The sequence below is a fragment of the Grampus griseus genome (assembly GCF_964374135.1).
Source record: "Grampus griseus genome assembly, chromosome: 11".
In the NCBI taxonomy this organism is placed as follows: domain Eukaryota; kingdom Metazoa; phylum Chordata; class Mammalia; order Artiodactyla; family Delphinidae; genus Grampus; species Grampus griseus.
The window spans coordinates 19,901,695-19,915,750 of record NC_139005.1 but is presented as its reverse complement, the minus strand read 5'-3'; the positions used below and the strand labels follow the sequence as shown (position 1 = coordinate 19,915,750).

The window sequence follows — 14,056 nt, the reverse complement described above, 5'->3', positions numbered from 1 at the left end:
GAATCTAGAGATATGGAGCCTTATTCTTCCAACTATCAAACACTTGTAGCCAAGCTTATACTCTCAAGACTGGCAGTTGGAAGACTTTTCTCTGAGGAATCTAACATTGCAAGATGACAGTCTTAAAACTACCAACGTCAAGAGTACCCCAGTGACACAACCTAGCTTGTGTGAAGCTCAGAGCCAAAAAGAAACGTCCCCACCCAACATATACAGAGCTCCCAGTCAGCTGTATAGTGGGTCATCACTAGTCAGAGGAAAGCCTCTAGCCTGAGAAAAGGAAATCAAAACAAAAAGAAAAAAACTAAAATTTCAATGAAACTATCAATATCTTCAGAAAAGTAAGAATAAGTATTGCATCTATGAAATAAGAACAAGATATTAAAAAGCAACATTCTGAGAATTTTAAAAGTCTGGAAATTAAAAATATGATTAAAAAAATATGTAACTTAAGAGTTTCAAGATAAGGTTAAGGAAATTTCTCTGAAACTAGATCAAAATGACAAAAATGTAGAAAACAGACAAGAAAGGACCAGTTCAGGGGAAAGGAATTCAAGAAGTATAGAAAATGTAGAAAAATTCCATCAAATGTAGAAAAGGAAACAGTTCAAGAAAATCTCTGAACTCAAGAAATAACTTTCCAGTTTAGGACCTAAAACAGTGGTTGAAAATAAACCCATGCCAAGGAAGGACAGTAGGGGTAAGAGGATATCCTAAAAGCTTCTGGAAAGTAAAAAGGGGTTTTAAACAAAAGTTCAGGGGTCAGAATGGCATCAAAGTTTGATAGCAACTCCAGAAGCTAAGAAGAAGATGAAAAATTATGAAGGAAATGATTTCTAATCTAGAATCCTTCACCCAGCTACCGTAAAGACATAAAGAATAAAGCCATTTTCAGTTATATAACATTTTAAAAAGTTTACCTCCCAGGCATTCTTTCCCTCAGAAAAACGCGTGAGATGTTCCACCAAAATAAAAAAGTAAGCCAGCAAAGAAGGAGGTATGGGATTCAGGAAATGGGATTCAACTCAAGAAAGAAGTGAAAGAAATCTTCATTTAAGAATTCCTAAGACTTTTGTGTTGAGCCTGAAGAACAGACTTACAGGTCAAAAATCTCTGGAAGCAACATCTCAGTGAAGCAATTGGCAGAATACCTGATGAGTCTGAATGTATTGTGAGATCTAGACTCCCTGGGAGAGGCTAAGAATAAATTAGAGATAAGTAAATAGAAAACTAAGCATAACAATCATGGCAAAGGAAAATGATTAACTCCACGAAGAACATGAACATTGTGCAAAGAAGGAAAAGACATCATAACAGACTACTGTCTCTGCTATGAATAGAATTTACACGGGCATAATAATGTTTACAGATAATATAGATTTAATATTATTCATCCACTTTTTTTAATTAAAACTTTTTATTACGATAATTTCAACAGACACAAAAAGTAGACAATAAGCCCACACATATCTATTAACCAGTTTCAAGAACCACTAACATTTTGCTATATGAGTTTCATCTCAAGTTTTGAATGCTATTTCTTTTTAAGTACAGGTGATGGACATCATGTGGTTTTACTCATAAACATTTCAGTAAGTATCTAAAAATATATATATATATAGGAGTGTGTTGTCTTAAATAACCACAATGCCATGATCACGTCTAACAACATTAACAGAAACATCTTATCATCTAATCCATATTCAAATTTCCCCAATTGCCTCAAAAACATCTATTTACAGTTTTGTTTGAATTGGAACCTGACAAAATACATTCATTGTATTTTTTCTTTTTTTTTATATTGATGTGTAATTCACAATATAAAATTTACTATTTTAAAGTGAACAATTCAGTGACATTTAGTACATTCACAATGTTGTGCAACCACCACTTCTATCTAGTTCCAAAACATTTTTATCACCCCAAAGTAAACCCCCACACCCACTAAGCAATTACTCCCCACTCACCCCTCCCCACCAAAACCTAGCCAATACCAATCTTCTACCTTTCTCTAAAGATTTACCCATTCTAGATACTATACATAAATAGAATTATACAATATGTGACCTTAGTGTCTAGCACCTATAGTTTGCATAAATTCTTCCAGATTCATCTACACTGTAGCATGTATTAACACTTCATTCCTTTTAATAGTTAAATAATATATTAATAATATGATAATAATATTGTAATTTCCCCACATCCTTGTCAACACTAGTTATTTTCCTTCTTCCTTCCTTTCTTTTTCTATTATTATAGCTATCCTAGTGGGTGTGAAGAGGTATATCATTATGGTTTTGATTTTCATTTCCCTAATAATTAAGCATCTTTTCATGTGCTTATTGGCCATTTGTATATCTTCTTTAGGGAAATGCCTATTCAAGTCTTATTTGCATTTTTTTAATTGGGTTGTTTCTCTTTCTGTCAAGCTGCAAGCGTTCTTTATATATTCTGGATACTAGGCCCTTATCAGATATATGATCTTCAAATATTTTCTTCCATTCTGTAGATTATCTTTTCACTTTCTTGATAATGTCCTTTGATACACAAAAGTTTTTAATTTTGAAGAAGTCCAATTTATCTATTCTTTTGCCATTGCTTTTGGTGTCGTATACTCCCTCATTTAACAAAAACTTTTTGAGTACTTGCTATGCACATTTTAGGCATTGAGGAGACAAGCAGTGAGCCATACAGACACATATTCCTGCCTTCATGGAGCTTATATTCTAGTGGGAGGAGGTAGACAACAAATAAGACGTCAGTAAAACATAATAGTATGCTAAAATGTGATCAGCATTATGAAAAAAGACAGGGAAAGGGAGGATGAGAAGCTCTGGAGTGGAAGGGGTTGAAATTTTACAAGGGAGCTCAGGTGGTCAGCTGGGCTATTCTATGAAGGTGACAGTTGAACAAGACTTGGAGAAGGTGAGGGCTAAGACATGTGGACGCCTAGAGGAAAAATATTCTAGGCATAGGGAACAGCTAGGACTGGGGGCCTGAGTTGGCAGCATGATGAACAGAAACGAGTCCCGTGTGGCTGGCGTGCAATAACCCAGGAAGACAGTCACAGAAAATAAAGCCCAAGGGGTAAGAAGGCAGGGGAATCATGTAGATCTTTCTAAGCCATCATAAGGACTTTGGCTTTTATTCTGAAAAAAATGAGGAGCCACTTGAGGGCTGTGAACCAATAAGTAACATGAAAAAAAGAAGAGTAGCATGACCTGGCTTAAGTTTTAAAAGGATTATTCTGGCTGTTTTATTGAGAAGCGACTATGGGGGTGGGGTGGGGATTGGATTTAGATGGAGACAAGAAGACAATGTAGGAAGATATTGTAGTAATCTGGGAAAAAAAATAGAATGGTGGCTTAGATTAAGGTGGTAGCTGTGGAGAGGGAAATGAGTGGTTGAATTCCAGACATGTTCTGATGGTAAAGTAAATAGGATTGTCCATAGGATTAGATGTGGAGTGTGAGAGAAATGTGTTGAGAATTATCCCCAAGGTTTTCCAGCCCCAGCAGCTGGAAGGACAGAGTTGCCCTTTACTGAGGTAAGGAGACTATGTGTGGAACAGTTTTTGGAGGGACTGTCAGAAGTGTATTTTTGGATGTGTTAAGCTTAAATTGTTTATCAAACTTCCAATCTACATCAACAGTAGCAGGTTCTAGTCTGAAACTCATGGCAGAGGTTTGGGATAAGTGTGTGAATTAGGGAGTCATTAGTTGACTACATAGGATAGTATGGGGATTGAGTGACGATGGAAATCAGACGTGCACAGGTGAAGCCCTGGGGCCCATCAAGATTAAGAGGGCTGGGAGAAAGGGTGGGACCCGTAAAGGAGTCTGGAAGGGATTGCTCCATGACGTAGAGAGAAGGACCAGGGGACTGTGGTACCTGGAAACCAAGGAGGAGAGTGTTTCCAGGAGGAGGAAGAGCTCAGCCGTGTTGAATGTAGCAGACAGGTTAAGGAAAATTAGTAGGTTAAGGCTGACTAGAATATGTTTCAGAGAGACTGGGAGGAGAGAAATTGGAAACAGCACAATTCTGTTGAGGAGATTTGCTTAAAATGGGAACAGAGAAACAGGGTGGTGGAGAAAGAGTGAAAGATTGTTTTGTTTGTTTAGTGTTATTTTTCCTGTCTTAAAAACAACGTATTTGTGTGTTGATGGGAATGATTCAGTAGCGTGGGGAAAAACTGGAGATGGAAGAATGCAGGGAGAATTGGGGCCCAAGATTCTGAGTAATTTAGAAGGGATGAGATCTTATATACACGTGGGATGGTTAGCCATGGATAGGATGAGAGACAACTCATCTTTCGTACCAGGAAGGAAGGCAATGTCAAGGGTTTAGGTGCTTGTAGGTTCAGAGATTTTGGCAGGTCCCTTCTGATTGCCTCAACTTTCTTACTGAGTTAAGAAGCAAAGTCATTATTTGACAGAGAGAGAGGGGAGGACATGATGGTGATTTGAGGAGAAAGGAGAAAGTGTGAAAGATGGGAAGCCCCAAGGACCACTTGAGGTTTGTGATGAATTTCAAAAGAACTCAGTCAGCACAGAGGTGTGAGGTTTTCCAGCTATGCAGGTATAATCAGGTGGAGAAATGGATTTAAAACAAGTTGTAGATTTTCCTAATGATTAAAAGAAAACAAGAGAAGGAAAAGTGTTGAGGGTTCATGCAAGGGAGCTAATGTTGTGTTTGACCATGGAATTTAAGCTTGGTTAGGAAAGAAGAGAGATCAACAATAAGGTGAAAGACAGTGAAAAGGTGTGAGGGGGAACGATTGATAAATAAATTTTCATCTTTGTAGTAGGAAACCAGTAAATATCTAAAACTGAATCACTTGGTGACAGTATAAGCATATTATTTGGAGATATGAATATTAATAAAAAACAAACCAAAAGAGTTGAAAGTTGTTGCTCTGGAACATGGGAAATGGGATAAGAAGGCTTTGAGAACTACTTGACTTTTTTAAAAAAAGCTATGCACATATGTAACTTTAATAAAAATAAAACAAAGAATATTACTACCTGGCGAGGGGTTAAAAAGAAACTAGAATGTTAGAAGTGTATAACAAATGTTCAGACTAAAACTATCATCACAGTGAAATGTCTCCTTCTTAGGAAAATATATTTTAACAAGTTTGTTTACGTAGAGATTCAAAAATTTAAAGTCTCCCCAGATTTTCCCACAAAGAAAATTTTGAAAATCGACTTCTCTATGAATAAGTGTGCAAAGATGCATAAACAAGGATATTTATTGTAGCATTTTTTAAAACAGGAAAATATCAAGAGCATTCTGAAATGATCAAATATAGTTTTTTCCTAGAAATGTAATCCACTTTTAGTAATTAAATTGTAACTGGAGAAAGGGAGACAAATTACCTGATTAATGGCTCCCAACATCTCAGCCCTACTGGCCACTCGAGCTGTGCACTGACTGAGGAATGTTACACTTTTCTCCAGCTTCTTAATGATTTCCTGGGCTTGGCTGTCATCTTCACAAAGAGGTGTTAAAGACTGCACAGAAAGTAAAGTATTAAAAAGTATCCAACCCAAGTATTCAGCAAGTGATTCTAACACTGACTATATTGTAAATGCAGATGAATCTATTATCTTTGTGGAAGGTGAAAAGCAGCAGCAAAGACCAATAACGAATGATACTGAAATATTAATACCTTTGTTGGTTATGAGGTAGACCTATGCAGGTATTCACAAAGCCTTTTATACTATTTTTGATCCCTTCCTTCTTTACTTCCCAAATTTGCTACTCCTTCATGTGTGTTTATATCTTTCTTCTACAATTAATAGGATGGGATGTAATTAATTGGCAGTGGTAAATAAATTATGCCTATAAATGAATTGAATGCACTATATGAAGAGCATAGTTTGAACTTTTAAGAAAAGTAATAAAAATATACTCGAATTAGATATGACTCTGATTACTATATTTGCTCTTCCATTGATGACAAGGTGAGATTGGGCTGGTTAGGCCGTTACGCCTTCATTGCCTTATGAATATTTATCTCAAACCTCTGCCCTTGAACCACGATGATGGCTTTCCTGATGGAAGGCCATCTGTTTCACTGGAGTGGAGAAAGAATTAAGAGAACAGCATATTTGGAAGCCAACAAGCCATTGCTCATTAGCTGTGTGATCATGAGCAAATTTCTAATACTTGCGCATGTCTAAAATACCATAAATTTTATATAGCATCAGAAAGGAAAAGTGCTGCCAATAAAACCATAAGGCACCATTGACTGTAAATTGCATCTTAATTCTACAAATGTTATAATATCAAGCTTTCTGATTTGCTTTTTCTTCATCTGTCAGATGGAGACAACTACATCTTCTTTCCAGGAATATTGTGACATGAGAGGTAATAGATGCCAATTGTTTGTCACACAGTAGATGCTCAATGAAATAGCAGCACTTTTGAAACAGGCAGATATGTATGAGTTGCAACTGGAAAGTTGCTAACCAACTGGAATGACCATTGTCAGACATACAGTTTCTTACTGCAGTTTAAATAACCACCATTAGTTAGAAAGAGAAGAGCATATATTAGTTGTTAGTCAAACAGAATATGGCTTACCAAAACTTAATCATGAAGAAATGGAAAATTTGAGTAGACCAATAATTAGTAAGGAGACTGAAGCAGTTATAAAAAGAAAAATCTCCCAAAGAGGAAAAGTCCAGTTCCAGATGGCTTCACTAGAGAATTCTATCAAACAGCTAAAGAAGAGTTAATACTAATCCTCCTGAAACTCTTGCAAAAAATTGAAGAGGAGGGAACACTTCCAAGTTCATTCTCTGAGGCCAGAATTACCCTGATACCAAAGCCAGACAACAACATTTCAGGAAAACTATAGACCAATATTCATTATGAATAGTGATGTAAAAATCCTCAACAAAATACTAGCAAATTGAATTCAATAGCACATTAAAATGATTATACACCATGACCAAGTGAGATTTATTCCTGGAATGCAAGGATGGTTCAACATATGAAAATCAATCAGTGCAATACACCACATTAACAGAATGAAGGATAAATATCCCATGATCATCTAAACTGATAAGAAAAGCATTTGACAAGATTCAACACCTTTCATGATAAAAATATCCAAAAAAACAGAAATACAAGGAAACTACCTCAACATAATAAAGGCCATATATGAACACCCACAGCTAAAATCATACTCAATGGTGAAAGACTGAAAGCTTTTCCTCTAAGGTCAGAAACAAGGCAAGGATGCCTACTCTCACCACTTCTATGCAACTTAGTACTGGAAGTCCTATCCAGAGCAGTTAGGCAAGTAAAAAAATATATTCAAAAAATCCATATTGGAAAGAATGAAGTAAAATTATCTTTGTTCACAGATGACATGATCTTACATAAAGAGACCCCTAAAGATTCCACAAAAAGACTGTTAGAACTAATAAACAAATTCAGCAAAGTTGTAGGATACAAAATCAACACACAAAAATCAATTGCATTTCTATGCACTACCAATGAACCACCTAAGAAGGAAATTAAGAAAATAATTCCACTTACAATAGCATCCAAAAAATTAAAATAGTTGAGAATAAACCTAACCAAGGAAATGAAAGACTTGTACACTGAAAACTACAAAACATTGCTGAAAAAAATGAAAGAAGACACAAAGGGGAAGGCATCCTGTGTTCATGGACTGGAAGACTTAATTTTGTTAAGATGTCCACACTATTCAAATCAATCTACAGATTCAATGTAATCTCTATCAAAATCCCAAAGGCATTTTTTTCAGAAATTGAAAAATTCATATGGAATCTCAAAGAACCCCAAAGAGCCAAACAATTTTGAAAAAGAAGTACAAAGCTAAAGGTATCCCATGTCTTGGCTTCAAAACACATTACAAAGATACAGTAACCAAAGCAGTATGGTTCTGGCATAAAGACAGACCAGTAGAACAGAACAGCATGCCCAGAAATAAACCTATACATATATGGTCAAATGATCTTTGACAAGGGTGCCAAGATTACAAAATGGGGAAAGGATAGTCTCTTTAACAAATGATGTTGGAAAACTGCAAAAGAGTAAAGTTGGGCTCTTATTTTACACCATATACAAAAATCAACTCAAAATGGATTAAAGACATAAATGTAGGACCCCAAACTATATAACTCTAGAAGAAAACATAGGGGAAAATCTTCATGACATTGTATTTGGCAATGATTTCTTGAATATGACACCAAAAGCATAGGTTACAAAAGCAAAAATAGAAAAACAGCACTGCATCAAACTTACAGACCTTTGTGCATCAAAGGACATAATCAACAGAATGAAAAGGCAAATTATGGAATGGGAGAAAATATTTGCAAATCATATATCCTATTTTAAAATTGGCAAAGGACTTAGACATTTTCCAAAGATGATATACAAACGACCAATAAGCATATGAAAAGATGCTCAACAATAGTAATCAACAGAGAAATGCAAATCAAAACCACAGTGAGATACCACATTGCACCTATTAAATGGCTACTATCAGAAAACAGAAAATAGGGACTTCCCTGGTGGCGCAGTGGTTAAGAATCTGCCTGCCAATGCAGGGGACACGGGTTCGAGCCCTGGTCTGGGAAGATCCCACATGCCACGGAGCAACTAAGCCCGTGCGCCACAACGACTGAGCCTGTGCTCTACAGCCCACGAGCCACAACTACTGAGCCCACGTGCTGCAACTACTGAAGCCTGCATGCCTAGAGCCCATGCTCCGCAACAAAGAAAAGCCACCACAATGAGAAGCTGGTGCACCGCAACAAAGAGTAGTCCCCGCTCACTGCAACTAGAGAAAGCCCGCACGCAGCAACGAATACCGAATGCAGCCAAAAATAAATTAATTAAAAAAAAAAAGAAAACAGAAAATAACATGTTGGCCAGGATGTAGAGAAATTGGAACCTTGGTGCACTGTTAGTAGGATTTTAAAATGGTAACACACTGTGCAAAACAGTACGGTGGTTCCTCAGAAACTTAAAATAGAACTCTATATGATCTGGCAATCCAACATCTGGCCATATTTCTAAAAGAATTGAAAGCAGGGTCTTGAAGAGATATTTGCACACCCATGTTCATAGCAACAATATTCAATGTTCACAATAGCCAAGAGGTGGAAGTAACTCAAATGTCCATCAATAAATGAATGGATAAACAAAATGTGGTATATACGTACGATGGAATATTTCATTCAGCCTTAAAGGAAGGAAAGCCTGCCACATGCTACAACATGGATGAATTTGAAGACATTATGCTAAGTGAAATAAGCCAGTTACAAAAAGACAAATACTATATGATTCCACTTACATGAGCTATCTAAAGTAGTCAAATTCATAGAAACAGAAAGCAGAACGGTGATTACCAGGGGCTGACAGAAGGGCAAAAGGGGAATAGTTTAATGGCTATAGAGTTTCAGTAAGCAAGATGAAAAAGTTCTGAAGATCTATCTCACAACAACGTGAATATACTCAACACTACTGGTGTACACTTAAAATGGTTAATATGGTAAATTTTACATTATGTGCTTTTTTAACCACAGTAAAAAAACAGAATATGGTTTCTATATTTTTATTTTCTTTTTCCAAAATGAGCCCCCTTAATTTTCCAACCCATCCATATATTTATGGTGACTGCACAAAATAGAAGAATAATAGTTGTTACACTTCTGTGTACCTTACAGAAGGTTTGCCCATTATCTGACAAGACTGAAATGTCACCGTTCTCTTTTTTCAGTTAATTAAATGGAAATCGTCTTTTGATTCTCTTCTTTGGAGCTTAACATTGATATTATCTCCTGTTGCTCAGTTTTCTGCATAATTACTCTTCTGCCTGAAATCTATTTGAAGATACAGAGAGATGGCAGAAGATTCACGTAACTACTTTAAATGACATTTATCTGTTTTATTACTTATACCGTTCTATTGGTGAGCCTTTTATCTTAGCCTGATCCTGATTTCTTACCTCTTATTAATTCACATTTGAGTCAGGCAGGGCTTGGTACCTAGTGTTGGTTTTAGTCATACAAGTAAACTCTTACATAATTTTGAAAACCTTATTAATAATACAACCGAACGTGTAGTCCCCAAATGTTATGAGTCTCACCTCTAACAGTTTTAAACAGTTAGTAATTTCTTTCTTCAAATTTTCTTCTGCCAAGTCACGGGATCTTTCTTCAAGCTTCACTCTTTTCTCCAAGGTGAACCAGTCGCATTTAAATCCCAAAGATAACCTGAGAAATTCGGCCTGTTGTCAAAATAATGTGAGGGTGAGGACAGAACATTGGATGTAGTCAAATTTCCGGTTTAATACCAAATTACACTGAGGCATTTCTTTCTCCTCCCAGTAACATAATGCTGGCACGCATAGGCTTTCCCTGCACTTTGTCATGGCCAAGCCAGACAGACACCAAACGTACGATAGCTTGTGCAAAAGCTCGCAGGGACTGCAGGCGAGTGAGTCTGAAACACGTATTTTTTTTACTAAAGGAAAAAACATTTGCTTGAAACTTACCTCCACCTCCTTCTCATTAGCAGAAGTGCTGTAAGATAAGAGAAAGAACTTACTCAAACATAGTTCAACAGAAAAGCAAAAAATGTGAGCGTGCTATATGAGGAGGAGCTTACTTGTCACTTTGTCTAAAGTTAACTGACTTCACAGGAAGAGAGGAAACAGCAGTGCCTATTAAAAGACAATAAGATAAAAAGAAAAGACAATAAGATAGTATTTGGTTAAACAGGCTTGACAGCTACAGGCACATTCAATCCAATGTTGTTAGGGCCTCCCTCCACTAAACAAAGGCGTTCATTGAAATATGTCCGAGAAGACTGCCAGCTAATAATGCATTTGCTTAAATATAAGATGACGTTATGCTACGCTTTGGGGATCACGATCATGTTGAAATTATGGGCTCACACTTCAGCGCGTGAATAGTCTTTGAAAACCTGAAGATGTCTCAGAGTCAAGGAACAGCCCAATTTGTTCTTTCTGCATTTGAATGTTTATTTGATTTGATTCCATGGTTAAATGCATAGCTTCATCTGGTACCCTGGTTTTCCTGCGGACCAAGGATTTAAAACCAGCAACTTTTATGAGATCTTTTATCAGGCACTTTTCTAAGTGCTTTATACATAATTTCTTCAATCCTCAACAGCCAGACTTCTCTGGTGGGTACCGTTCTTATCTACAGTTTATAGGCTAGGAAACTGAATTGCAGCTTACCTAACTCACACAGGTATTGGGGTAGTAGTAGTAGTAGTAGGAGTAGTACTAGGAGTACTAGTAACAATAGTATAATAATAATAATACTGCTAATAATAACAGCAACAATAAACATGATATCAATCATTTACCACAGGTTTACTATATGCCAGTCCCAGAACAAAGCTCTTTATACATATTAATGATACTCTTCATGACTACTTCACAAAGAAGACAATAATAGTAATTAAGAGCATTAAGTATAGAGTTGAAAAGATCTGGTTTAAATCCTAGCTTTTGTGGACAGAGAATGTGGCCTGCCATTCAGTAAACAAATGATGCTGTGGTCATCAAGCCATCAGCCATCGTAGATGTGTAGCTGCGGTGCACCCTGAGGGGATTTAAGATGGAGAAAAGCAGGATATTGTCCCTATATATCAAAGGAATGATTTCAATAGGCCCAGACTCTTGCATCTTCCCATACATAGAAAAGGGCTAAATTCATTAACTTGAGATGTCTGGGGTTTTTTTATAATTAGCAGTTATCTTTTGATGTTGGACTACCTGGTGGTTTTTTGTTTTGTTTTGCAAAATCTCCTGTATGTCCTGTCTCTTCCCTTACCTCTTTGGAACAGTCCCTCAGAGCTATCTGAGAGGCTATATCCCAGGCTTAAGTCCTCAGTAAATCTGTGGATAAAACATAATTCTCAACTTTTAGGTTGTGCATTTTCTTTCAGTCGACACTTTGATCCTTGAAACTAAGTGACCTGGAACAGGTCACAACTTCATCAAACCATCTACAAAATAAGGATGATTTTTCTATAGTAGCTAACTTTTATGAGAACTTTTATCAGGCACCTTTCTAAATACTTTTTACATAATTTCTTCAGTCCTCACAGCCAAACTTCTGTAGTAGGTACCGTTCTTATCTACAGTTTATAGGCTAGGAAACTGAATTGCAGCTTACCTAGCTCACACAGGTATTGGGGAGAACTAAATAAAACTATGCATATAGAGAATTTAGCCTAGTACTTCGTACAGTCTAATTTCATAAAGGGTACTTTCTTTTTTTTTTTTTACTCATCATTTCCACTTTGCAGGTGAAGAAATTAAGACTCAAGGTTAAATAGCTTGCCAAAGTCACAGCAAGTAAGAGAGTGACCAAGCATACAGTGAGTGACTCCAAAGGCAGAACTCTATTCACTATTCCATCCTAACAGAAGGGAGATGGGGAGAGAAGCATATTAGCACTCATTCTTCAAATACTGGCTTATTTGCTTTTAGACAGAACAATAAAAAAACCTCAGAGTAGAGCTTAGAATTTGCTACCAACATTGGCATGGTTCTTAGTTCACAATAGGGCACTAGTTATTACAAGACCTCTGGGCTTAACAGGCAATGCAACATAAATACGGCCTTTTGAAAACGCTACAAATTGAATCAAAATCAGTTCTATTTGGCTGATTTTATCTAGAGATGCAGAGTTGTAGATGCCATATCTTTACTCAGAAAGATTTCATCCATAAAACATACCAGCAGGGAACAAAAGTTCACATGGGGGTTGGAAGAGAACATTCCTTACCTCCTGCCACACATTCTTTTCTGTGCTCATTTATTGTTTCTGGTTCCCCTTTGGCTTCCTAAAATCATAAAGAGATTTTATTGCTAAACATAGAGTGGAAATCCTTCATAGCTAATCATTTCTCGACTTCCTGTCCTCTCCTGCCTACCCTGTTCAAAAAACACTCTATAGTATGCAAAGAACTGTGCTAGGCATTCAGAAGGAAAGAGGACTGACTCCAAGGGGGTTTCTAATCTAGCTTAGGCATAAAAAACAGAAGTACATGAAAAGTTGCAATCATGATACAAGTTACTTCAAAGCAAACTAGGATTACTTGCCAAGTAAATGAGAGATAGATAAATATATGCTTTGCAAAAGGAAGAGAGCAACACCATGGGTTAAGAAGCATGGAAAGTCTCTGCAGACAAGGAACAAGCTGGAGCTTGAGGGAGAGATAGGACTGAATGGATGAAGAGGGGGCGCGGTGATCTAGGACTATCACACGCAGCTTTCCAGATGGATTGTTGGAGAAATTATGGCAAAATAGCTGCTAAGATTGTGCTATGTTTGGCTTTTACTCCATCTGAATATATTTGAAGGTCACTGACCAACTGTCCTACAAAGGTATCCATACGAGAATCACCAAAATAGGAGAGTTGCTCTATACTGCCTGGGGAAATCTAAAGGAGAAGCTATAGGTATACAATTATTTTAGGATAATTATCATTCAACATTCTCAGAAATTTTCCATAAAAAATGAGGCCAAGACAAATTTCCTTGGTAGGGCCCTTGACACCATGTCATGTAAGTTCTGGACAACTGTAACAAATGAAATAATACAGGTAAAACACTGGATCATCCTTATCAATATTTACGTACTCCAGTTTTTTTAATCCCCCCTCAACCCTGTGACATCTTCTAGTTCCTCATCTCCCATTTGTGATCAGTGAACTACTCTGCCCCTGCGCCTAACGTTCCAAGGAAACTGCCCTCCCCAGTTATCAGTGAACTCCCTACTGCCAAATCCAATGGATAATTTTCAGCCTTTATCTTTTTTTTTTTTTTTTTTTTTTTTGTGCGGTACGCGGGCCTCTCCCGTTGCGGAGCACAGGCTCAGCGGCCATGGCTCACGGGCTCAGCCGCTCCGCGGCACGTGGGATCCTTCTGGACCGGGGCACGAACCCGTGTCCCCTGCATCGGCAGGCGCACTCTCAACCACTGAGCCACCAGGAAAGCCCTAGCCTTTATCTTATGTGACCTCACTGTAG

The 14,056-nt window shown here is 37.2% G+C and overlaps 1 protein-coding gene across 3 annotated transcripts in view; it reads right to left on the bottom strand.

Annotated features, from left to right (window-relative positions):
* Window positions 1-14,056, bottom strand: part of LOC309829726 (inositol 1,4,5-triphosphate receptor associated 2-like) — a gene marked incomplete at both ends in the record, with an annotated part of 35,984 nt that overhangs the window by 7,562 nt on the left and 14,366 nt on the right. For all 3 annotated transcript variants that reach the window (XM_082665857.1, XM_082665856.1, XM_082665855.1), the window contains 5 exons: window positions 5,379-5,513; window positions 10,133-10,273; window positions 10,541-10,568; window positions 10,654-10,708; window positions 12,810-12,867. In XM_082665857.1, the coding sequence (XP_082521983.1) occupies window positions 5,379-5,513; window positions 10,133-10,273; window positions 10,541-10,568; window positions 10,654-10,708; window positions 12,810-12,867 (417 nt within the window). The remainder of the gene's footprint in view (window positions 1-5,378; window positions 5,514-10,132; window positions 10,274-10,540; window positions 10,569-10,653; window positions 10,709-12,809; window positions 12,868-14,056) is intronic.